Raw genomic sequence first — 26,298 nt, 5'->3', positions numbered from 1 at the left:
GGCACTGCTTTCTAAAGGCCAGGAGGGTGGGCTGCAGCTGTGGGTGAATGCGCGTGACAAAGACGGAGTGTGTCTGTGACTGTGTGGGCGTGAGACCGCCAGAAAGAAGGGAATATTAAAAGACGGTCTGAGAAATGTGTCAGTGTGTTATGAAACCATCTTAAATGTAACTATATATATATGTGTATACTCCGTCTGTGTGCGTTTCCCCACTCACCTGCCACTTTCAGCCCACTCTGAGAGGTGTGTGTGATTGGAGATGTGACACCCACAGGTGGGTTTCTTCCTTTCTTCAGCACATTTCCTTGACCCAAGGTGTGTGGTTTCCTCAGTTCACCCTTTCCCCCTTCCAGACCCTCCCCTTGCGGTCGCGTCTTTTTCCACTTATTGCCGGCTTCGGACTTCAGACTTCCTGTATCGTAGACGCTGCTGCCTTGGCTCTTGCGGCTGGGTTTGTTGTTGTCGTCAGAATCCCAGGACAGGCCGCTCTCCACTAGAGATCTCTTTTCTGCATCGGTACGCATCTAGTGAAAAAAAAGACACACAAATACTTTGAGACATTATGTCAAAACATGTGAGTGTATGCATTCTGGCGTACTGAATACGTCTTGAGTAGGCTGTTAACTTTCCTGCCAATCTAACTCTCTTGTAGCTCACCAAAGTATGTTTTGACCATCTAACCAACTTTTCTGATTATACCAAATGCTGTAAGGAACTAAAGTGAAAAAATCACACACAATCAGAGCTTTTGTACAAGAAAAAACTGAGAAACACATGAGCTTGTCCATAAACCTTTGAATCCAACACCTGTCCTGCTCATGCAGGTACACATGACTGCCTTTGCCATGTTTTGTGGAAAATTTAGACTTTGAGTTGGGATTGTTCTGATAAACCATATCTAGACATTTTAATCATTCGTTTCTTAATTGTTTCAACTATTTTACACAAGGAAATTTCTTACATTGAAGCTTTGGTGGACACTGCAAGTCTACACGTACAGCGTCATAAAGGGAAGCAATGTAATTTGTACTAAGTTTCAAACATTTCCAACTTAAATCCAGTTTTAAGAAGTGCACTCAAATCATTTAATCCTGCAGCCTTCATATCAAAACTACACTGGGGTTGCAACTAATGATTATTTTCTTGAACATGCTGATTATTTTCAAGAAATTGAGTCGTTTGGTATATAGAATGTCAGTAAATGGTGAAATGGCAACAGAAGAAATCACATTCTTAAATGTCTTTTTTTGTCCACAACTCAAAGATATTCAGTTTACCGTGACAGAAATGTAAAGAAACCAGAAGATATTCAGATATCCAAAGCCTGAAACACTGAAGCTTGACTTTTTTCATAAATAATTACCCAAACTCTGTTTAACCGATCATGAAAATTATTAGCAATTGGTTTAATAGTTCAAAACTAGTCAATTTATCACTGAACTATTTGCTAAATGATCGATTTATATTCGGGACGATCCTGCTGTACCGCATTGCATGCTACTGTGGTTTGCTTGGGGCACTGAGAAGAACGATCCAGTGGCAGAACGCACTGGATCATTTTTGCACAATTGTGTAATTGTAATGTCTATGGAAAAGAGTACTTAGTGGTCATCACTGGTCACAGTTGGATTCAGACAGATCTACAGACTCTGCCTCATCTCGGTGACTTCTGAGCAGGAAAGCATGTTGGACTCATCCAACCCGAAAACACACTCACTGATGTCTCATCTTCCCTGTCTAAATCCTATTGCATGCTCTGTTTAAACACTTCAAAAGAGAAGTGAACCGAGACAGTGAGGGAGGAACTGGCCAGCAAAAACAAAACGCATATGAGCTGAAAACACACACCTCACACTCCCACACAATATTAAATTAGACCCACACACACACACTTGACCTGTGCAGAGAAAACAGACAACACAGCCTAAACATAATCCAATAAGTAAGAATGTCAGATGTTAAACAAAAGGAAATGCGAAAATCAGGTCATGGCAGAGCCAAGGTCTCCTGTGTGAGCGTGTGTGAGGGTTTATGAGAGGCTACGTGAAGACGGATATCACTAGTTTCACAGAAGCAGATTATTCTCCCTCCTGCAGGGGGCTGACAGTTACACAATGCATCAGGAGGTGTGTGAAAGTGAAGCTGTGTGTGTGTGTGCATGTGTGTGGGTGTGTTTGCCAGCCCGGGACGTTGCACCCAGTGATTCCCATGAGGACTCATATGCTGAATTCCTTTTTTATTAAAACCAATAGACCCCATGGGCAGGTTCACATGACGCGAGGAGGAGGTACGCCTGAGTGTGTGTTGTGTATGTGTGTGTCCTGTTTGACCAGACCTTGCAGATAAAACACTGTCATTTCCTCACACACATTCCCTGATTATTGAAACAGATGGAGAAGATGCACAGGTGGGCAGATAACTGTGACAAAAACACGGCTAACATGCAAACAGACAGCGAGGCCTACATATTTGCACTGCCTACATATACCACCCTCTGACTCTGGTCCTCTTTCAAACATCTCCTGTATGCACCTCTCTTCTTCCGTTGTCTCTCTCCTCCACCCTCATATCCCTGTTGAGTGCGTTATACAATATGTGGGAGAGGTGAGGGGTGGATGTAAAATCATTTGCCTTTGAGGAAATTGAAATCAAAAGGAACAAAAAGGATAAAGGCTGAGAGATGAAGAGGAGAAGCAGAGACCGAGACATAGCTTTGGGACACAAAGACATAGAGGGAAAAACATCATCTGAGACTGGAGGGAAGATGGGGAGTCATGTATTAGAAAATGTAGGGTTCATGATATTCGTTGCCATGGTGATGATGCCATGGGGTGTAATGGTTGCTATGACTCCTGCGACTAGGCGTGGAGGGAGGCGCCCCGGTTCTTCCGGCTCGCTGGCCCGGATGCAGGGCTGCAGATGGCCCTGCATGTGTGTGTGCGTGTGTGTGTGTGTGTGTGTATGTGTGTGTGCAGATGGCTATGCTCTAGACCTGTCCTTCAGTATATGGGAGAAGACAAAGACCCGCACTCTCAGCATCCCTGTGCTTCGGTTGCCATGGTTACACTGATTCCCTCTCTTTCGCTCTTGAACTCCCTCCGTCTATCACCGTCCCTCTCCCTCTCAAATCCCACTATATTAGTCACATAAACCATGCTGCGGAGGTGTGACCTAAATCAGACACTCGAGGAAAACACACACACACACACACACACACACAAACGCAGTCTGGAGCCTATATAGCTACAGATGGATCTTAAAGAACCTCAAGCCGAGATGCAAACAGGATTTTAGATGAACTGAGGTCCCAAATCCTCCAATCCTCGCAATAAATTAACTAAAAGTGCAGCATAGATACAATGTATGTGCACTGTGAGAGCAAACACGATCAGTCAGTGTAGTTGTTTCTCACTCCAGACAGTCAGGCTAAATATAATACTGAACTGGGCCAAAGCTACAGGTTCTGGATCAGCTCCATCAGGTGCGTACAATACTGGCTAGCAAATATATAATTGACTAAATCACAGCCTGTGAGGGCAAAACAGCGCCCCAAACCTCTACAAGGAGCGATAACACGGAAAAATGGAAATGTTTGTGTGACTGTTGCAATTATTGTAGGTCAATGGCTGACAGCCATGCATCTGATCACAGCAAACTTGTACAAATTCAGCTACACATAAGACCAAAAGGAGATTTGTAAAACAACGCAGCCGCCCAGCATGCTGTGTTGCAGCAAACATCGACTGCTGCAGATGTGATAAATATTACGGGTGTGCATAGAATACTTAATCAGGCTTTGTCTCTGGTCCCAGCAGCTGTGTGTCCTCTATACACTGGCAGAGTGTATGACACATCATTCATCTCCTCATCAATACCTCAGTGGATTAACTGCTTAATCGATACCAATGCACACACTGATGTGTCAGACAGCCCTGTGTGTGTGTGTGTGTGTGTGTGTGTGTGTGTGTGTGTGTGTGTGTGTGTGTGTGTGTGTGTGTGTGTGTGTGTGTCACTTACCACGATAGTTGAGTTTCTGCGGGAGCCAATGGGAGTGGTGGGGAGGGAGTTGAGAGTGGGACTCGTGTTGAACTCCTCAGAGCTCAGGTTGTCGGAGCCGTCACTCAGTCCACTGCTGATGGAGCTGCTCTCATCCCAGCTAAAAGAAACAATCACAAAAGAAATATGTCAAAAAATATAAATGCATTATAACAATTCCTGGAAACTTCAAATGCAGGAATAAAATGGAATAATTGGGAAAAATGAAGTGGTCGCTGGTTAAAACATGAATATTCACATTTTGAGTCAAGCCAGTTGTAACACCCGATTTTGCAAGGAAATGTTTAGCTAAAACAGATGGATATCCAGATACAATTAACAAATAAATAGGTGTCTTAAAGTGAAAGATAAATTGTTAATATTTGCAAAATTGAAGACAATGTCTGTGGAGTCGTGTGTTAAAGGATGATATCTTGTATTTAGGAGAAAGATGCAATGTCGTGATGAACAAATGCACCAGCATCTGTGATCAAAGGTGTAATTTCATCAGTGTTACAACAGCTGATCCTTCTTCATTGCAACACTGCTACTACACTGCAGTAATTAGGTTAAACCCACATGGATGACAGAGATGTGCTCCTATTTTTGTGCACAAATTGGAGCTGTGGCTGGTCAGTCTGAGTTCAAGCCCAGCGGGATCAAAGATCCACTTTTATCAAAGTGTCCTTGATCAAGACACTGAATCTGCTGTTCAGCTACAAGGGCGCAGAACAGTTTATTTCCCGCAGAGAATGAGCAAGTGTCATATATCTGACAAAAACAAAGCAATCTGTCAGTTTACTGGATCTTTCCTCGAGTTTAATCAACGCATCATTTACCAAAGCTCCATCAGCTCAGTTTACCACCAGCGGCTGGCTCACTTGGCTCCATGTCTTCCAGTTTGTCTTTTGATTAAATATTCATCCGGTGAACTCATTTAGAACACTGTCTGCTCTAAATACCCAACTTTCACACTACATGAGCTGAAACACTTGGTGAACTGAAATTCGGAGCGCTCTTGACATCATCTCAGCCCACACACACAGAAATAGCAACGAAGAACATATACTGGTGCAAGCGCCCACGAGTGCATACAGGACTGTGTCAGGACTGTAGAGGTAGAAATCTGCTCAGCTGCTTGCCTTTTTCCCCAAGGGAAATTATTATGAGAATCATCCCTGACAAAGACAGCTTGTGGGTGCTTCTATAGCGGTTAGCTTTATTTGGCTGTAAAATATAGATGTCAGTTGTACTTTTTGCAATTTAGTCAGTTTTCAGCTCCTATATTTGTGAAATTGCAGCCTAAGTGCTTATGAGGACCTAATTCATACATTAAATGGTCATTATCAGTTGTCATAACTCCCACAGATTTTGCCAGTGGGGACCCTCTGGCACATAGGCCAAAAGGCACGCTGTCATCCATTTAAATCATTATTATTTTGATAGAAACCCAGATTTCATTGTTGAACTTGCATGATTGTGAGAATAGTGCATGCAAAATTTCAAGTGGAGCCTGGAAATCTACAAATTTAACAAATCGGTACTTTGACTCCACACACTGACTTGTGAGAGGAAAAGGTCACATGCGTGAGGTGTGTTTGGGTATGTGGGTTTATTTCACATATACATTAAATAGGTCACATGCAGGAAGTTAGGGGGTTGGGTTTTTGCTCTCATTAGGGCCATTAGATTAGACTGATGTCGTACTAAACTGTAAAGCAAGTTGAGAGGGCAGGGCCTGCCAAATGAGGTCATATATACAGTGGAGGATGAAGGGAGTGAAAGCGGTGTGGGCCTTCCGGATGGGTGCCTGTATGGGTCACGCTGCACCCTGGGGGGGAGTTGACGGCAGGGATCAGGGGGAGAGGGGTGCGGGGAAAGCCCTCCCTGTCTGGCCGGTGGATATCTTGGGGACATAAAAGAGCAGACGAGATTTTACGTCTGAAGTGGCTGTCACGCTGCTCTGTCTGCGTGCCAGAATAAGATTAAGGGCAAATTTAAGACTGAAACACATTCGGGGAGCTACACTCTCAATATGAAAACACTACAAAAAAATTTGAATTGTTCCTAATACAAGTAAAGAAAACATCTGTTCATGGGATGTGACACTTCTACTGGATTCAGTGCATTGTCCCTTCAACAGGTTTGGCTTTTATTCTTTGAACAGCCAGATCAAGAAACTATTAGTAGACGGGGAAAAAATCCAATTTGGATCAGTTGCATGTTTTCTATTCCAAGTAATGTCTTCATACAAAGAAAAAACAGAATCTGACGACCTTGACTCGTACAATTGTTGAACTCAGTGGATCACCAAAATAATTTTTTGCCTTTTAAAGTGCTTATTTCACTTTGCAACAAAATATTTATTTTTAAGACTCATTCACAGATTAACACAAGAAGAATAGAGCTTTTCCATAAAAGCTGACTATTAATCTTTTTCTTTTTTTGAACCAGCTTTTTTCTCCCTCAAGTACAAATGGGCAAAGGAAATGAATAAACACTGATCTCACAGACTGGATTTATGTAAAAACAATATCTGAGCATGTGTCATTCATTCTTTAGGAGACAAACCTCCTTTTGGGAGACACAGCCGGGCTTTACCAGCAGTACCTCTCTGAGGCGATACCTTTGTCTTTAAATCCTGTTGTTCACTTCAGAGCTATCTGCCTGTCCACCAGTACTTCTGTGACTGATAACACTCTCTCTCTGATGAATAATTCACATCTGATAGGAAAGAGAACAAACAACATCTCCACTGGGTTTGGTGTCACTCAGCTGACAGATATGAAAACAAGAACTCACAGAGGAGGGAGACAAGGTCAGAGGTGAGACATCATGAAGAGCACTGGCTAAATGTGTAATACAGATGAGAGGATGAAATGAGACAGAGGATGTGATGTGATTTATGAATGAAATCATCTTGATAGTGGATAAGAAAATGGAAAAATGAGAAACTCGTACCGTGTATTTTGATTCTATTGAAAAACTGAATGAGCTTCATACGATAAAAATCCCAAATCTGTCAGGGTCAAGGAGAGATGTTTCCATAAAAGCTACTCTTAGAGTCTCTGAGATACAGAAACTAAATAAGGATTGAGAGGATGTGGGAACCAAAATGAACATACAGCATCATAGGTGGGTATCACAAATCGTCTGCATGAATTTCAGCGTGACTCTCCTGGCATTAAGATTAACTGCTGTCAGAGTGATCCTCTGAAATTATGTTAAATCAAAGTTCAGTGACCTGCGCTTTTCAGATTTGTAAGTAGGAAATCTTCACCCAAGCTCGAAAAGACTTTAAGTTTTTATCTGCTGAAGACTTTAAGCTTCACACAACTGCATTTTTGTGAAGTGCTGTCTGTCCAAGACGGTCCAAAGATTTTTTCCCTTCGACAGAATTTTCTGACTTCCCAGCCAAAACCTGATATCCTCAATCAGCGTGGACCAGTATGCAGCTGCACCAGATCTACAGTCAACCAGCTCCTCTTACAGCTCCACAGTCCTGTACTGGTTGAGATGAAAAGAAATACTGCGGCGATGAAATGTAAGGATACTCAAGAGAAAAGGGTAAAGTGGCGTGTGAGGGGAGAAGAAAGAACCGAAACATGAAAGCGTTAAAGAAGACGGAGCTATAGTTAGAAAGAGAAGCGCTGCTTTTGACACAAACTTCCCCAACTTCTCAGGACATGATGCACTCACTGAAGAGGATCGTATCTCATCTCTCCCTCCGTTATAACCTCCCCTCGCTCTGCCTAATCTTTTTCATTTTACAGCAGCAGCTGCAGAGACTGAGGGATAATATTAGCAGCCCATTCATCTACATCACCCCTTTTATTAGCTAGTGTCTCACAGCAAGCACCATTTTAGTCATGCCACTTCCCCGTCACATTTTTATTCATGGTAATTAGCCCTACTTATACCATATGTTCCTCTCAAAAGCAAGGTAACAGCAGAATTTCTTATCAACAATATACGACACATAACGAAGGATTTCATGAAATTACATGAGTGAATGATGGGATAAAATAAAACACAATGATCTGTGTGCCCTGCTTATGGATGTTTAATGTCATTGGCTTGTTGTGACACAGCTGGAGGGAAAAGCAGAGGGATAAAATCAGTGAAAAATGGTATCCCATGACTCTTAATTCTGTAAGTAAAATTAATATCAATGTTGATTCGATATCGGCTGCAATAAACGCCTATTAAGCTGAGATGTGTTTGATTAAGCTCATTCTTCATCTCCACCTGACAGTTTGCTTTTCAGCACACCATGTGCAAAACACAGCGTCCCACTGAGCGGAGAATATGCCACATGGAGACACTGTATGCCGTCAGCTGAACACAAGTGGTTTCTGCTGTAACTGCACCTTGACATAAGAGATCTCAACGAGGCACTCGGCAGAACGCCGTGCGTCCAGAGCAAACTAAGCTTTCGTCATCTCTTGAGAAGTGCGAAAAATTCTGGCAAGCTGCTGGATATTTTAAATATCTTAAATACTTCTCTGCCATTTACTGGATTAACAAAGGTCAATATAAACAGCATCCTCCTTTCACAGAAACATGATTTCTTTGTTCCTCATGGTCTGCAGAGAGGACCGGCACACCCACACAAACACTGGGCCTCACAATATCAAGCGAGTGCTTGAATGGCTGCTGCTGAGCTAAATAGGCCGCTTTTATTAAGAAGCTTCTGTGTCCCTCCTCTATTCAGTACTACGGAGCTAATTACTTTCATCGCAACATAAATGGTCTTTTTTGCGGCTCATTATGAGAGCTCTGCACTCTCCTCTCCTCTCTCCTGCTCCGTCTGACCTCTCTGAGGCTGAGTGATGGGAGGAAGGCAGTCAGAGAAATACAGCAGATTCAGAAGAAGAAAAGCCCACTGCAAAGACAAAGCAGCTTTGCCTGTGAGGTTTGCTGGAGCAGTGCTTGCTGGGAGTTGGAGTCCTGCCAACCCTCAGACAGCACACTTAACAGTATCGGCTGATAAGCTTTGCCATCTAAACAAACATTTGATAAAACTGCAGGGAGGCCATTTGGAGGAATGTGCTCCTGTGTTGAGCTGAGTAGAATTAAACTCTGAGAAGCAACAAAGTACTCTTTGGTCTTGTTGCATTGTCTGTAGATGGGCAGTAATAACGGAAAGAGACGCACTGTGTTACACGACTAATAAAAACAATTAATTCATTACCCGGTCAATAATCAATGCACATTATGGAGAATGTCAGTGCACTTGCTTCCTTAACAAAATACCAGCAGCAGCATTACAATCTAATTAAATGTCATTTTGCACCAAAAGCAGAACATTCCACTGGATGAGCAAGGTGAAATGATTATGAATGCTTAGTGATGTCACTGTGAGCTTTCATCAGTGCTAATATAATGTGGCCAATTAGGGGAAAGCAGGAAATTACCAAACATGCTGGACCACATTGGAGCAGATAAGATCAGATTAAAACATAGAGGACTGTTAGAGCGTGTTGGATTCAGGAACAGGAAAGCAACAAAGGCTCTGGGTGTTGTAAATAATATAACGCATAGTGGTTTCAATAAAATGCTTCAGCTCATTGCTCCCTCATGGGGTTAAACTCGTCCCATCCAGCCTGATATTTGGACTCCGTCCCTCCCATTTGTGTAAACGCATGGAAAGTGTTTCTGCAGTCTACGGTGGACAGGAACTTTCCATTCCTATTAAAATCCACGGTGTCACATGGCAGAACCCAAAATGGCTAAATCAGACAGGCTCCTGGTTGTAGTGATGCCTTTTCAGGCAAATGGAAAGTAGGGCACTGCCAGACTGGCACTGGGCAGTGAGCTCTGAAACCAGAGGGGGCACGCATGAAAGGACTGCTGAAGTCATTAAATTCTCTAAAGACTAAATAAGTGTGGCTGTGACCGATGAGAGGTGGCATTTGGTTGAGACGCATTGTCTTTCCTTGTGTCTATCTGTGCGACTCAGTGTTGGCAAATACACCTCAGATCAGGCTGCAGAAGAAGTGAACAGCAGGAGACTTGGCCTCTAAGTTGGGCAGTAAGTGGACGCATCTGCTTTTGTGCAACAATACAACCGAGCTAAATCGTCCATCAATCATAAAACCACCAAAAATGTCACATTCCACCTTAGAGCAGGTGTAAGGCTGCATAAATGATGACGTATATAATGTTCACAAAGCTTGACATACACGTGCTATAAGGAAAAAAAAAACAGACAAACAAAACCGAAAGGGCAACTTTCAAAAGGAAATGAGAAATTTAGCAGCAAGTCTTTTGGTTACAACTTGCTGTCAGCTTCAGCACCCTCCACAGATTTTTAGCCTGGACACATAAAACAGGATCTAAACCCAACTGTCAGTTAGGGTTAGGTCCTGTTCCCACAACAACACTGGTGTAAACACACATCCACACACACAAAATGACTCAGTTAAAGCAGAAAGCGGCATGACCTGCCACACCCATTATTAGGGTTTTTCCTCTCCAACACAGCCATGCTTACACTGCCCATGTGGGGAAAATAATCTTAAACAATGCTGTATAATCACGAGTGAGAAGTCTTCAAATAAAAATCCCGCTAACTGTCTGTGAGCTATCATTAAATACAGTATGTGTGATTGGGCATCTACCTGATAAGACCAAAAGAAAAGGGGAAATGTGGTTGGGAGGCACAGATGGCTAACAATATGGGTCCCTGGACCACTTTAACAGCTTATCACCAGGAAACAAATACACACACACACACACACACACACACACACACACACACACACACACACACACACACACACACACACACACACACACACACACACACACACACACACACACACACACACACACACACACACACACACACACACACACACACACACACACACACACATCCGTGAATCACCTTGGTGGATAATAAGCATAACAGTCTGCCACAGTAAAATCATTTTTTAATCAAAAGTGCAAAAATATTCTTCTTGGCAAGAAAAACCTATAAAACACTTGAAATTTAGGGAGTATTTTTGAAGATGTCTTGTTCTTCTGTGTAGGATTATCCACTATTGCAGGACCATATAGGGCCATTAAGGAACTCCCTCAGCAGGCCAGGACTTTATTATATCTTGAGAAGCTCAAGATATTTTGACACCCAATCCAATACAGACATAGCATAGTGTGACTGTGCATCCACTGCAGATATATAGCAGTGATGCTGTACATTATCTGTACCGGTGTTCAGCTACTTCTGTCCATAAATTAAAAGCCATCTGCAGCATTTTGGAGTCATGTTATGTTCATATGAAAGCCACAGTGCTATTATTGCTATTTTGACATTTACACTCACTGATAAATAACTGACTTTTTAATGATGCCATGTTGATGTCTGGAGAGGTACTCGTCGAGTAATTAACAAATCTGTCATTAAAAGAGTCTTTTAATTAGCTACCCAATACGGGTCCTCTGTTGTGTCGTATTGTTAAACACTTACAGTAAATCACTGACAAGTCCCAATTAAATCTAGATTGCGCAAGCAGGCTGGATACATGTTAAACAGAAAAAAATTAATTTCCTCTTTAGTGTTATTTATTATTTCCTCTCTGTCCTGTTTCCATGATGTGGAGTGGAACAACGTGTTAGGGCTGCTTGGGCTGTCTTGTCCGCACACATCCACATAGACTCACACACAGCAGTATTTGGGCATTACAGCGGATTACAGAACAGGCTGGAGTTAATGAGCTCGTAATTACTGTTAATTCCATCTGCCACCAGCATCCGAGCAGGCCAGAGGCCTCGGCTAAAGGTGCTGTATGTGAGTGTGTATAGATGTGTGTGTGAGTGAGTGCATGGAGGCAAATAGGAGGTCACATCCCTAAATGGCCATTGCAGAGAAGAAACCTTGTTGTGCCTTTGACAGGCATAAACCTGACAGCAATGGCCTCTGGGTTTAGGACACAAACACACACACATATACACACACAAACATGTACACATCAGATGCACTAAAGTGCCACTGTGCCCTGAGCACAGCTTGGATTAGCTGTCAGGAGTGTGTGATGTTAGTGGCTGGTGGGAACCGCAGCTTTGCTGGAGTGGCTGCTTTGCCGAGGGTCACATTAAGCCGGCCAGGCAATAATACCGACTCCGAGGTGTGTTTGTGTGTGGAAGAATACTGAGGTGCATCATTCTTCCAAGTTTTCCTTGCTAGGACGATGACACATTCTACAAATGCATGGGGCTTACTGGATGGAAAAGTTCAACGCAGAAAAGATGCATCAGAAGTCCTGGTCAGTGAAATGTTCCTTTTTTGTGAGTGTGTGGGAGGTGTAGATAGACAGAGAAAACTGTACAATTTATGAAGAGAATAGCTGCTCCAGAAAAATCCTCCCTAGACCGAAAATATATCTCTGCATCTCTTATTCCCTCACGGCCTCCCCAAAGCGAAGACATGAACTTTGTTAAGAGTTCAACACATCGCACCTGAAAGCTGACTCGACTCTGCACTATTTCATTGCAGTGAAATGAAACAGGACATGTGAAACAGTGGAAGGCCTTCATATAAGGAATGCTGGGTGGAGAAATTCTCTTTCAAACAAAAATTGTGTGACTGTTGATCATGCAGACGTCCGCTGGGTCATCTTGATCCACTCATACTGTAAGGCCCAAAAAGGAAAACAGAAGCAGCCAGCAGGGGTGTGCGGATGATTCCTTGAAAGGCTAAAAATCAAGTTTTCTGTCCTCTGCACCTCGTTTCTCTCCTTGACTTTGTCTTTGTCAGGTCATACAGGCGTAAAGTTTAAAGGTTTATGGCCACCAGTCTAAACAAGGCAGCTCTGGGGATTTGAAAGCAGTCACAATACAAACAATACAATTTCAACTTATTTTGCATGAAATAATTGCTAAGTAGTAATTTCCTCCCAAAGTGTTCTTATGTGCCTCATGCAGAGAGCACAACAAATTGGGTCAAAGAGTGTTAGATTTCATAAATGAGCATTAAAATGTCTAAGTGTGCTAAGAAGTGACCAGCAGAGCTCTACTATGACCCAGTAACCTTTGACCTCCGCAGTCCCCCTCTTCTTCATATGAGAGCAGGAAGCAGAAGAGGGACAGCACTCCTGGGACGAGGTGAAATGACCTTTTAAATCACCTTCATAAGTAGTTCAGTCTGGGGTTCAGTGTGGAGCGCTTCCCAGCCCCAACTCAACGGCTAAGAACCGGGGAGGAGCTCACAGGGGGAACCCCGGCACGCAGAGGCCCAAGACAGGGGTTGGATCCTGGGGTAGAATTACCTCTGGCCTCCCTCCAGACATGTCAGCTGACTTAACGGCTGTGTGAATTAACGGCGCACAGGGGGATGTTTTGGTTTGAAAAAGGGGGACCAGCGAGAGGACGAGAGGGAAGGAAAAGGGAGGAAGAGAAAGAGAAGGAGGAGGCACTGCTTTTGAATGAAGCGTGCTTCTTCCAGGTTGCTGTTAACTTGAAGCAGCTGTGTGAAAGACATGTGCAGAAGCACAAACAAGCACTTCCACTGACAGCTGCCTTTTGATCAACAGAATATAGTACAGTAACAAAACCTAGGAGCAACATGAACCGAGCAGCAGACAGCTGTGGAGCGCTGAGCTGAAAAGGCATATTCACTGAAACGTACCAAAACAAACACGAGATAACACTGACAGCGAAACTGTGAAATACAATACAGCTAACCTGTTGGATTATAGTAAACACTCCACAAACCATTACTGATATTTACTGAGAAACCTAATAGGAACAGTTTGGTATTCACTTACAGTAAGAGGATACTGTCAGTTTTAGCTGCATTATATAATGTGCCAAATGGGGAAGTATCACACAATAACAAACTGTCATGTACACAGTCACGCACATAGAGCAAATGTAGGAAGTACAGTGTCAGCATGATGTGAGTCGCTGTTCATGTGAAAAAGTGCTGTGACCCAGCTGACAACCTCATGTGTCAGACAGAATGGAACGAATCCTGTAAATACATTTTCAAAGAGCATCCTCTCTCTCTACAAATACATTTTTGTTTACTGCCTTCTTTAATATTGTTACTTCTGCATCCTCAGATAAAGCTAACCAACTCCACCATGGATCAATAGGTTGTTGGGTGAATGGTACAGCAGAAGCCAGCATCTCTTGACTCAGAAACATTTGATATGTTTAGACAGAAAGATGGACAGGGAGAAACAGACAGAAGAGAGCGCAAAAGATTCCATAGCTTTCGCTTAAATCAAATCCAGCTCCACACAGAGGCTACAAATCCAACTAGACGGCCACAAAGCACCTGCCAAAGGTTGTCCAAACACCTGAACAGAAAAGCATGAAAGACCCATTGACTACAGCAGAGATACTCTTTCACTTCTGCAGGCTGAGATAAAACAGACACCTATTAAAACACACACATTGCTCTCATGTTGTTAAGGGGGACAGACATGTTGCTGTATATATGTGTGTTTTTGTCTACATTCGTGAACACATGTGGTGGTGACCGACAGGCCTTGAGGCGCACCCTTCAGGAGCCCGCACCCATCACCTGCTGTCGGTTATAACACACACACACACACACACACACACACACACACTCTGGTCATGGCACTTAAAGTTGTTACAGTGAGTTTGGGAGACATTCCTTGCCCTCGGGCCGCTCAAAACTCACACTCCGCATTCCAGCAAGTGTATTCTGGGGTCCCACTCCCTAATCCTCCAACATATGCAGACGCACATATGCATACCACGGCACGAGTGCACAGATAGAAACACACACACAAGCATAAAGTGACAGGTCCAGTAGTTCATTTAGAACCGAAATCCGCAGCCACGAGTCCGTCGCTCCAACACAAACCAGAGGGGTCGTCTCACTTTTCATTCAACTCAAAAGAACCCTGAAAGCTTTAATACAAGACATTGTGTGAGGCTTTTTGTAAAACTCGTTCTACATTTCATAGAGAGCTCACTTCACTGTCAGGTGGGAATGACATCCACAGGTTATTATTCTCTACGGCCACCAGTGTCGGCCTTATAGCTTTTCTCTCGTCTCTTGTAAAGCTGCACTGTTGTCTGGCTGTAGGTCCTTCTTTTGGCTTTGATGTGACAGAGAAACTCACTAAACCACAGGAGGGACCACCTCATGAAAATATGAGCTCTGTTTGTGAACACTGGCTCCTGTGTGTACAATAAAAAAAGTGGATGTGGATGTGTCTTACAAGCACAGGTTACAAGCATCTGTTGTTTCGCTCTCTGGTCTCCCTAATGACCTTGCAGGCAGAGAAAGTAAACTCGCTCACTTCATTAGAAAACATCAAGAGTCAGTGGCTGCGAGAAATGACTCAGACCAGGTGCTTTTTTCTCTTTATCCATGCTGACCCCACATCTTTGGCCATTGAAAATTAGGCCGTTTCAGAATAAATCTGAAAATCATTGAATGATGAGAAAAATAAAGCATTTTGACCGTTTCAGTTTCACACCCTTCACCCCCTGTGTAAACATGCTTGTGTCATGCATCATGAATCATGTGGGAGAAAGACTGTTTACCCTTCTAACTCATCCAGTGTCTGAGTCAGCATAGCTTGTTTCCACAACAGCCTAATCAGTTTTGTGGACTGGAGTTCTTAACTTTTTCTTTCTGCGTGTGCGATGAAAACTGTGCATTTGTAAGAAGAAATGGATAATTCACTCAATACATCTTTGAATTGCACAAGAATAGAGAATCTGGATGTTGCATCTGAGAAAGAGTTTCACCTCATTTTTGCTGGTTTGCAGTGAAAATACCTTTAACGGGTAAATGAGAAATATTTGATTCATCAAAATATCAAAGTTAAGTGGCAACGACACCAACAGCTGGCAGATGCCAACTGCCAAACCTGATCAGTATCTCTCAATAGCATGGTGAATTTTCACTATATTCCTCCACACAGCTGGCCATAATTATGATATATAAAAAGTGTTACACATTTCGCTTTTAATTACTGTGCTGCACCTATAATGAAACAGCTGATGCCAAACCGTAAAAGCCTTCAACCGATCGGACCCTTTGCATCATCGGTGACCAAACTTACCAGCTAAATGACATCAGCTATGGCATGAGGCGGGTCTGCATCACAGCGACCGATGGCCCATTTTGGTTTAATTATAGGAAAATGAGAGAATTTGGGTGTGATAAGCATTAATGAGTGATGTCATCAGTTTGCAGATGTGCTGTCAGGGGTGGCTCTGTATCGTGGCAGGTCATGCTGAGCAGGCTGTTTGGATGACACTACTTATGTACACACACACAACCGGACAGACGCTAAGTTGATGTTGGATTGCCATCAGTATGACTAACAGAGGTGACCAAATCTTTGTGTTGGCTGGATGTGGTTAGATGATGCATGTTTAAATTTTGATTGTGAATGCTGACACCCAAACACTGGTGTACATCTGCAGAGACTCATACTCCAATATCACCTCTGGCTTCGATCATACAGTTTGGCGTCTGCCCGAAACGTGTTGCTCGTAATGTTTTCGACCATTTCCCCCTATCAGTCTTTTGACAGCCAGTCTGTTTAAGCACACATGTCCAATGCAAACACGCAGATGAAAAACACCCTAAATGGTCCTGTGGGACTCACAAATGAGCGTGTGTGTGCGGCTAAATCATGAAAGCGTTTGTGTTTGTTATGAGTGCAAAAGCCCTGATATAAGGCCACTCTGCTCTAATGGGTTTACATAAAGGGTCAATGGAAGCTATAGGGTCAGTAGACCAAAAAGAGCAAAGGCGACCTTCACCACCCACCAAACCCCTACCCACCCACACAGACTAAATCAATACCTTAAGAGCATCTCTGGCTGCATTTGTTGTATAATGTGTCTGCACAGAAAAAAAGTCAACTCCAGTGTTTTATATAAAGATACATTCCTCCTCTGGGCTTCTATTGTATCTCCTCAGACACCACCACCACCAGCAGCAGCCCACTCATACCAATTGGCCTACATTAGCCCACACATGAAGGCACCACACACTTAGGTAATTCTCACATGGAAGTGAACATAAAGATGATTTGGAGGAGGCTTGCTGGTTTGCATCCAATCACAGCAGCTATACCGGGAGAAGGCGTCGTTGAGAATGTAGGTCAGCCGTTCAAACGGAATGCGGTCCGGTCCCGCAGCGGATCAATACGAACACACCCACCCACTCACATGCATGCACATATACCTGCCACTGCCGACTGAACACCGGCAACTGGTTGTCATGTGTATATGCAGCTTAAAACAATGGGCAGATGGTAAAATATGTAGACAATTAAGGCGCGCACGCACACATCCACATGCTGCATTCACATCCACTCCAATATTCTCATGATTTGCACTAATGCGTTTCCTCTGATACGGATTCATTTAATGCTAAAGCTGCAGCACCAGCCTTCCTCAGCATGCTGCTGCTTATACCCTATAGGTGCCTACATTAAAAGGCAGTGCTGATTCACCATATGGATTTGCGCATTGAGGTCTGTCTGTACTATAGAGCAGCTCCACCTACATCTAACCCTGCTCTTAAACCGGCATCCACACTATAACATCCTAGAACACTCTCATATCTGCCAGTCACAGTAATGAAACGTGCCACCATGCAGCTGTTGGGATTTTTTTTTTTATCAATGAAGACGTGCCGCTGATTTTTACGCACAGGCTCAACCGGAGCCTCTGCAGCGCGCCCTCAAAGCTCGTTTCACACCATCAAAAGCAATGCCATGAGCGTGTCAATTGGCCTCTCATCCGGCATCCTCAGTCAACATGCAGCCTCTGCTCTCATCCGTGTTACCTTGACAGAAAGTGCATTGTCCTCCCTGCGCGCTGCGGAGCCGGGAGCTGCAGCATTTTGCCGTTCAACACGCGCCCGCTCATTCTACAACCGTCCGGCTTTTGTTTTCCCGTTTGGCATATCCCGCTTCTGTGGCGGCTCTGGAGGCAGGAAGAAGGGACGAGAGGGAATCCAAACCCGGTGCTTTTTTTCCCGGCGCTGATAACCGGGGAACCGCCTGTGAGAGTCAGCAGTGTAACTCACTGACCCGCTCCCGCAGTGTGCTTCCACTCAGACACACACACACACACACACTCACTTACTCACTCACACACGTTCGCCGAGGGAAGGGAGGGAGGAGGGAGGCGATGAGCAAAGGAGGGAGGCATGGATAGGAAGGCAACACCCCGAATTCCTCCTCCCCCGGCCCCGTTTCACTGATCGCGACCAGCTGCGCCTTTTCTTTTCAAAAAGGCGCATAGAAGCTTTAACACGCACGCAGCCGCAGGATGAAGCACGGAGTCATCAGATTCTCTAAAGCGACATGTCAGGGGCATTGTCACACTCCGATGTCTAATCCCGCATACAAGACACAACCCACTGACTCCACGCACACACCCACTAATCTGACACCAAATCAAAGCCACACTAGCATTTATTTCAATGGTTCAACATCCAGCCATGGTAGAAGTATAAACTTTATTAGCTAATAGCAAAACCACAAAGAAAAAAAGTCCTACTACTCTGCAATAGGCTGTTTAACTCTTTACAGTTTATATCTGCACTGCTTTCCTTCACAATGAATTATCTTACAACTAAATATAGACTTTTTTCACCATTTTCACCATCAAACTTTAAAATAGGTCTACTATTATTCATGGTAGTCGTATTTTCACTATAAATAGTATTACTTAATTGCAATTATTGATGCATTCAGGTGTAATTCTTTTATATCTGTGTTTATTAAGCTTCACGTCCATCCACATGGAGTTTTTGCTTATCGTCTCTTGGCATCACTTACAGATCTAATGGCTTTAAGACTCAGTAAATCATTGATTAATGCTTCACGAAACAGATTTTGGCTTGGATACATCTTCTTCAGCAGAATTTGCCATTTTTTTTAGGTCTTTACTCAATTAGAAAGACACTCAACAGATAGAAAGTCCATAACTTACGGAAACACACCCATGTTCAACTGCAGACCTGACGGTTTGCTGTAAAATTAGTAAATCATTAACAACGGACCTTGATTTTTCATTGTAAAATCTATAACTGTATTGTAAACAGTGCCACCAGCTGTCAGATGAATTTAGTGGAGTAAAAAGTCCAATATTTCCTTGTGAATGTAACAGAAGTATGAGTATAAAGTGGAATATTGAGCTAATTCTTGAGTAAAATACCTTTAAACTTGGGCTTAGTAATAGGGAGACTGGGTATCTTTAAAGAATTTCCACCAAAACTTGCATTTCTTACACTTGATTTATTACAAGTATAGTAACAGTTGCCCCCTATCTAGAAGAAATGCTGGCTAATGGCCAAACCATCAGTGGCAATAAACAGGCCTCAATCAGGATGTAGTGAAGCAGGGAGGGTAAAGGACTCCAGTGTTTCTATTGTAACACGGTGTGTATTGGCTATTAGAGACTTGCAGAGGAGAAGAGTGGGTATCATGTATCCACTCCCCCGGAGCTCTGCCCCCTCACAACATCCAGTGGTGTTTAAACACTTTAAGTACTGAGTGGACCCCGGTGAATAGATCTGCCTGTCTTCTGGGTCTGCTCAATAAGTGAAAGAGGGGTGAGAAAGAGACTGAGGGAGGTGGGAGGAGGGGTGGAAGATGGAGATAATTAACACTGTCTTTTCAGTGGAGACAGGAGAAAGAAAGTGTGTGAGTGGTCAAGAAAGGGAGACAAGAGATAGAAATAGAGATTGGAAGCCAGAGAGAGAGAGAAAAGATCATTAACAACACTCTTTTTAAGTGCAGAGGGAACAACGGCGGGATTCTTTGGGCTGCTGCTCACCCATACCATGCAGAGCCAGGTGGGCACACAGTGCTGGTTTGTGTGTTTGCGTGTTTTAGTGGTCTGAGCGGCACATTGGCATGCTGAAGTGCAGGTGTGTGTAGCCGCTGCCATGATTGTTGCCTAGAGCTACAAATGAAGAGAAAGGAAACTGTTTCTATGCACACACACACACAACAAAAACTCCCACATTTTACACAAACACAAACTTGCAATCCTTCTTAAGTGAATGAGAGCCTTTTCCTTTATTCACTCTCATCCGAGTTCCTGGAATGGTGAGTTGGACGCAGCTCTGAGCCTGTCTGGCCAGTTTTTACTTCGACCACTGACTCATGTCCAGACATGCCCTCTGTCTCCCGCTCTGTTTATGTACTCCTGCTCATCAAAGAGCGCCTCTTTTTTTTTTTTTTTCCATCGCTACCCTCCTTTTTTCAGTCAGCATCTAAGACCACAGTGCTTGTCTTCAAGAACCATGAATGTGTGTGTGTGCAGTAGGCCGGTATAATTAGGTGGTGATGTAACTGTGTAATGACAGTATACAGGCGAGGTCATTGGTGCAACCCTGGGAACCTGTCACTCCTCTGCTGATGAAAGAGACACTAGACCTGGGAAAGCTCATCCCCCTTATCAGACCTGGAACACACACTGAAGCAAAGGCTCGCTAATCACACGCTGAATATAAACGGATATAAAACATCTTTTTTTATCAGACTTGAGACACTCTTTTTCTCTGTTACTTTATCAGCTTAACATTTACTTCACTTTAACTGGCAGCCTTGGATGTCTGTCATCCTCACGATAAAAAACTTTCACACTACAACACTTGTTGACCTCACTCTCCTCCTGTCCACACTCTCACACACACCAGCACACACATATGTATTCGTGGTTTCTTTTAACAAGTTTCTTTGCTGTGATGGACACCTGCATATATTGAGTGTCATTTAAACAATCTCAGCTGATCTCTAGCTTATGTTTGTGGAATTTAAGGTCCTACATCTTATTCTCTCGATGAGCGTCTGGAGTTTTCTGCAAAAGTTGGATCACTTTTAGCAATTTCACATTAGAGGTGTGTGCATTTCCTTTTTCTCTGTGCCCTTCCTACTGGTTTGAAGTGAGTGATCCCCAGTGTGAAAAGGATGTTTTTAATTTATCAGCATTTTAACTCTGTTGGGGCTGAGATTAAAGGATCTTTCGAGACCCTGCAAAACAACCTAACCACAATCCAGGTCCATGAGCAGCTGTTGTGGAGCTTTTTCATAATATTGCACAATCTTCCTCAGCAGTTTAAATTTGCCCACTTAATCCCGTAGTGTGACTCAAATTTCCACTTCTCTGCATATTTTAACAACCGCGTTGGCTGTCATGCTGAGATCGAAAGATTAGGAAACATTAAAATTAAAATAAGGACTTTTTTTTTTTTTACTGGGTGATTTTGTAGCGAGATTGTTCTGAAGTTGTTTGCTGTTGTGTAACGCTGTCTATGAAATCTGATCAAACTGCTCCCACAAAATCCGAAAGAAATAGATTTATCTTTGAGTAATTAACTGTTGTTACCTAAAGGTGTTTTTCTCCCCAACTTAAACTTTATTTTTCTGGCATTACTAAAAATTTAAGACTTAAATCAACATTTCAGAAGCTTTGAGGACCTACTAAATTTATCATTTACTGTGTATGAATGTTAAGTTATTTTTCATACACAACAAAGGTTAATGCAGCTTTAAGTGGGATTTATGGTCTGTTCAAACTGCATACTGGAGGGTCAGATAACATCTGAATCCAGCTCCACAAACACATTTCCAACACTGGATAAGAGGCGTCTCTGTCACAGATCAGCTACAACTTTCTGAAACAGATGAGCTGATATTCTAACATAACAAGATTAGCCAAATGTGTAGAGGAGAGAGTGAGTCTAGCCATTGCATTTCTCAGTCAAGCCTTTTGTCCATTTTTTGCTCAACTATTTGACCCAAAGTCACTATCTCCCTGTAGAGATGAGCTGAAAGTGTGCACCATTTTCCTCATTTTAAAAAAATAATTTTGCATCTCCTCTCTGTGACAGCTGTCTTTTCAGTCTTCCTTTCAGTAAGGCTGGAACGATTATAAGCATATTTGGTTTCTAACATGGTCAGACGGGCTGCGTTAAGATTTTGCACCATGCTACAGTTTGCACACCAGCCTGCATGCTCAGTCTAGCAGCTCATTAACAACAGATCAAATTTTTAATGCTTTTAACCTTATTGTGACACACTTGAGCTGGAACATCAAAGTGTACTTCCTAGTCTGAAAAGGTGCTCTTGTGCTTAATTGAGGGACCCTCCATGTCTGGACCACCAAAAGCACCTTATTAAGCTGTTGCTTGGACAGAATGCCATTCTTGAGGTTTGGTCTGCAGAGAACAATGTGAAGTGGAACTGTTGAGAAACCTGACTTAAAAAGATGCTTTCTCTTCTAAAAGACAGAGAGGAGAGAACAACAAAAAACAGCCAACATCCGAAAGAGTTCAAATATAGCTCAAGAGGTGGTTTCTGCAGCCGGTTCAGCCTGCGTCTCCTAATGAGGATATGTTCACTATAGGGAGAATTGGTGCACACTTGAAAGGATGAGATTAAGAGATGGTGTAATGAGGAGAACAGGAAGGGAGAATGATGGCAGGAGGGCAGAAAGAAAAGTGTGTGACTAATGTCGAAACAACTCCAGAGAATAACACTGTGGGAGTCAATGGGAGGGAAACAAGGCTAATTCTTATGTGCATTACACCCCCCGTCACACCCCACTGTTAAACCTCCAAGGCCCGGCTTTAGTGTGCATATTGTATGTGAGAATGTGTGCGTGTTTGTGGGGGCATGTCTAGTGTAGATTTGAGGCGGCTTCCGTCCAAAGCTCCCAAAAAGCTGGTCCTTAACCGTGCAATTTCATTTACCCCCTACAGACGAACCCAGCATGTTCTTTACAGACTGTACAGATGTAAAGGGAAGACCTGAATGAGTGGGAGCCAGGTTGGGAAGAGAGAGTGTGTGAGTGTGTGTGTGTGTGTGTGTGTGTGTGTGTGTGTGTGTGTGTGTGTGTGTGTTCTTGTACTTGCTACATGGTGAGGACCATTTTCTGCATTTAACTATCAAAGTGAGGACATTTTTACAAAGTGAGGACATTTTGGCCGGTCCTCACTTTGAAACAGCCATGTTTGAGGGTGAAGACTTATTTTTAGAGAACAGGTATGAATTGAGGTTTGGTTAGGGTTAGGGTAAGGATTAAGTTTAGGCAATCAGTTGTGATGGTTAAGGTTAGGGTAAGGCTCTAGGAAATGCATTACGCCTATGGATGTTCTCACTAAGATAGAAGTACAAACATGTGTGTGTGTGTGTGTGTGTGTGTGTGTGTGTGTGTGTGTGTGTGTGTGTGTGTGTGTGTGTGTGTGTGTGTGTGTGTGTGTGGTGGGGGAGGTTGTCTTTCACTGTGGGAACCAATCCACTATGGAATCAACCTGGTCATTTCCTCAAACTCTTCTTCTAATCAAAGAGAAAGTACTAAATTTCCTAATTTTCCACTATAAACAACATTTTGCAGAAAAATGAGAGCAAAATTGCACTTTAAATATTCAGTGTTATCTTTCCACATTTGCTCGCTTTTTCACAGCCTCTTCCACAGTTCAGCTTTGTTTATTAGTTTATTTAAGAGGCAACACGCACAACACAACTGTTGGGTCACAATTATCAGTTTAGCTAATCTAGATCTGTGGTACTTTGGCAGGAAGATGTTAAAAACAATACTATTAGCAACATTTACAGACAGTACTTCGCATGTAAAACAATTTCAAACAAAATACACATTCCTTTGTGGCCAAATCGGTAAACAGTTTGTTCCATATACATGTTTAGGTCACTGACCACATGATTGGTTTGGAATTTGAAATAGACAGCGAGCGATTTTTTTCTGCTCTACTCACAGAACCTTGAAAACTATTTAAACAAATTCCAACAAACAAAATTCCACAGCAGTATATCTTTCTAGGAGAAGATTAAGCTACCAGCAGCTGAGTGCATGTTGGAAATAGCAGCAGTCAAAAACAGAAACGCCCACAGAGCCAAAGGACAATGTCAGCTGCTAACATGTTTACCACAAAAACAATTAACAAATTAGCTACTGTAGCATGGATGCTAGCATGTACTGATTAGCACTAAACACAAAGTAGCACTGAGGCTATATTGAACTACCTGTTGGTTTTGTAGATGTGTGGTCTTAAACCAAAATATTGTTTTTTCATGGGATTGTGGCACTACATGAAAAGCCAGCGTATGAACGAAATCCTCATATGGAGACGATCTGTATCATATCTTCAGGTCAATCTGTCTAATAGATGTTGAGATATTTCACTGAGAAGTGGTGAACTGAAAAAGCTGACTGACTGCCAATGTGGTTAAAAAAAAAAAAAGTGTGTGTTGCGGTGGCATCTCTTTGTAGGATTTGTATTAGGCTTAGAGTGTAAAAATTGCTCGTAAATTTAACCTCTCCAGCTCTCCTGTTGACATGGTTATGAATTCCTCCAAGCAGAGTCAGTAGAATATTCAGAATAAGGAGGACAATAAAAGAGACTTAGCTTCTTGTGGCCTTGAATAAACTTCCTTTCACCTCCATTGCATTGGCGTTGAGGCAGAAATCTCAAAGACAAGACAACTCTTGTTGTCGCCTTTATGCTCCGATAACAAATTCAATCTGAAACTTTCCTGCAGAATCTTAAAAGCAAAAGCTTGTTGACTCAGTGATGTCAAGCCTATATGGTTTATAAGTGTGCTTGTTGGTTTAGTATCGTGTTCACCATCAGTTGTTATTTTCAGGCCATTTGCCTCTTTTCATCTCTTCTGTAGGTTGAGAGTGGTTATACAATAAGAAGGGGAAATAAAGTGAATTCAAAACACCTCCAGGAAGTGCAGGATTCATATCTGTCTTCAAAGGAAATGGGGTGAAATTGCTCATCGTTCAAAAGCCATGACATTTTGACCTGTGTAAGTTTAGAAGCTGAAGCCACTCACACACATACGGTTCCTGTCTTTTGCTTATATTGTTGAAATGGTAACAAATCCCTCTGAACTGTGTGGGGGTCCTGCATATGCACAGGACATCATAACTGGCCTCTCCACACCCCTATGTCCTTAAAGACTGCTGACCAAGTCCTTGATATCTCTTATGCTTTTCTGAATCCTGCCATAAGAGGAAGCCAGGGATTAGGAGGGATTTTGCCACAGCGTCTCCATGGGGATTTACCAGGCCTCAGCGTGGGGGGCGTCTAGGCAACAGTAGCCGTGACAGTGGTTTTGGTTTTTTGCTTGGGTGAAAGAGGGGGCATAAAAAAAGCTTGGCCATCATGAGAGAAAGTGCAATCATATTGGGAATAGCAAACATGCACAGTGAAAGCACAAGGAAAAGACATCTTGTCCAGTTCTGTGCTCTAGAGGGGCATTATTTTCTTGCAGTCACAGACTTTCCCAAACGTTTCATTCCTTCTGAAGGAGAATGTGAGAAAGTTTGTCTGAGGGATGTGAGTGCAGTTCCCAAGCTCCGATCCAGAACATGTGTTTGTTGCTCAACATTGGTGTGTTTCACAATAATGAAATGGCTCGCGGTCAAACTAAACATATCCACGGAGACCGACAGGAGTGGAAGTCCAGCATTCCTGCAACAACTGGCAGCGGTCTGCTTGGACATTAATACAAGTGCATCTGTGTACCGTAATTATATACGTGAGCAACTGTGTGAGGACAGACAGAAACGGAAAGAGAATAAGAGCTGTGACAAGAAAAGGGGCAAAAGCAAATATTTTCTTTAGTAACAGATGAGGATGAACCGACAATTACGGTGGGAAAGTCGCATTTATTCACAGTTTCCTCTTTGTGTGTTTGCTCTTAAAGCAAACTAATGTAACGAAGTGCAGTGAAGACAATCAATAATGAAACCATGTGGCTCAAGCAGCCTCAGCAAACAGTAGAGTAAAAGAGGTACACGAGGACATTGTTTCCAGTGAAACAGTAGGTGTCAGGGGGTTTGTAGGTCTGCAAATCCCTCTGAAGCCCCATATGCTGCTCGTGGTTAAATCTTTTAATGTGTTTGCGTATACGAGTGCATGGATGTGTATCTGTGCCACTTTAGCAGACAAAGAGATTAATGTCATTAATGTTTGTCAGCGGCGTCCTGCGGCTACAGCTGGAGCCGGTTACATCATCCCTGAGAAAAATAGCCGGGCAGATAAACAAAATGCTTAAACTGCAAATTCAGCTACTAGATATGAATTACATGAGATTATCTTGTGATGTAAAAATGCTCCTTTCATGCTTTGTTTGCTTAGAATGAAAGTGACAAGCCTGTTGAACTGCATGCGGCATAAAAAAACAGAGTGACAAAGAAATCTCCATGTGGCTCTGCTTATACATGCTTTATGTGATAATGGCGAAAGGCTTCGACTAATTAATA

The 26,298-nt window shown here is 42.9% G+C and overlaps 1 protein-coding gene across 5 annotated transcripts in view; it reads right to left on the bottom strand.

Moving 5' to 3' along the window:
- The window catches only part of LOC110949624 (neuron navigator 1-like), an 83,438-nt gene that overhangs the window by 19,145 nt on the left and 37,995 nt on the right, over positions 1-26,298 (bottom strand). For all 5 annotated transcript variants that reach the window (XM_022191774.2, XM_051949040.1, XM_022191771.2 and 2 more), the window contains 2 exons: positions 4,018-4,156; positions 218-524 (listed from right to left, as the gene is read on the bottom strand). In XM_022191774.2, the coding sequence (XP_022047466.2) occupies positions 218-524; positions 4,018-4,156 (446 nt within the window). The remainder of the gene's footprint in view (positions 1-217; positions 525-4,017; positions 4,157-26,298) is intronic.

This window comes from Acanthochromis polyacanthus, chromosome 6, assembly GCF_021347895.1.
Source record: "Acanthochromis polyacanthus isolate Apoly-LR-REF ecotype Palm Island chromosome 6, KAUST_Apoly_ChrSc, whole genome shotgun sequence".
Taxonomy (NCBI): domain Eukaryota; kingdom Metazoa; phylum Chordata; class Actinopteri; family Pomacentridae; genus Acanthochromis; species Acanthochromis polyacanthus.
Note: the sequence above shows the minus strand (reverse complement) of the source record. Positions and strands in the feature narration are given on the sequence as shown.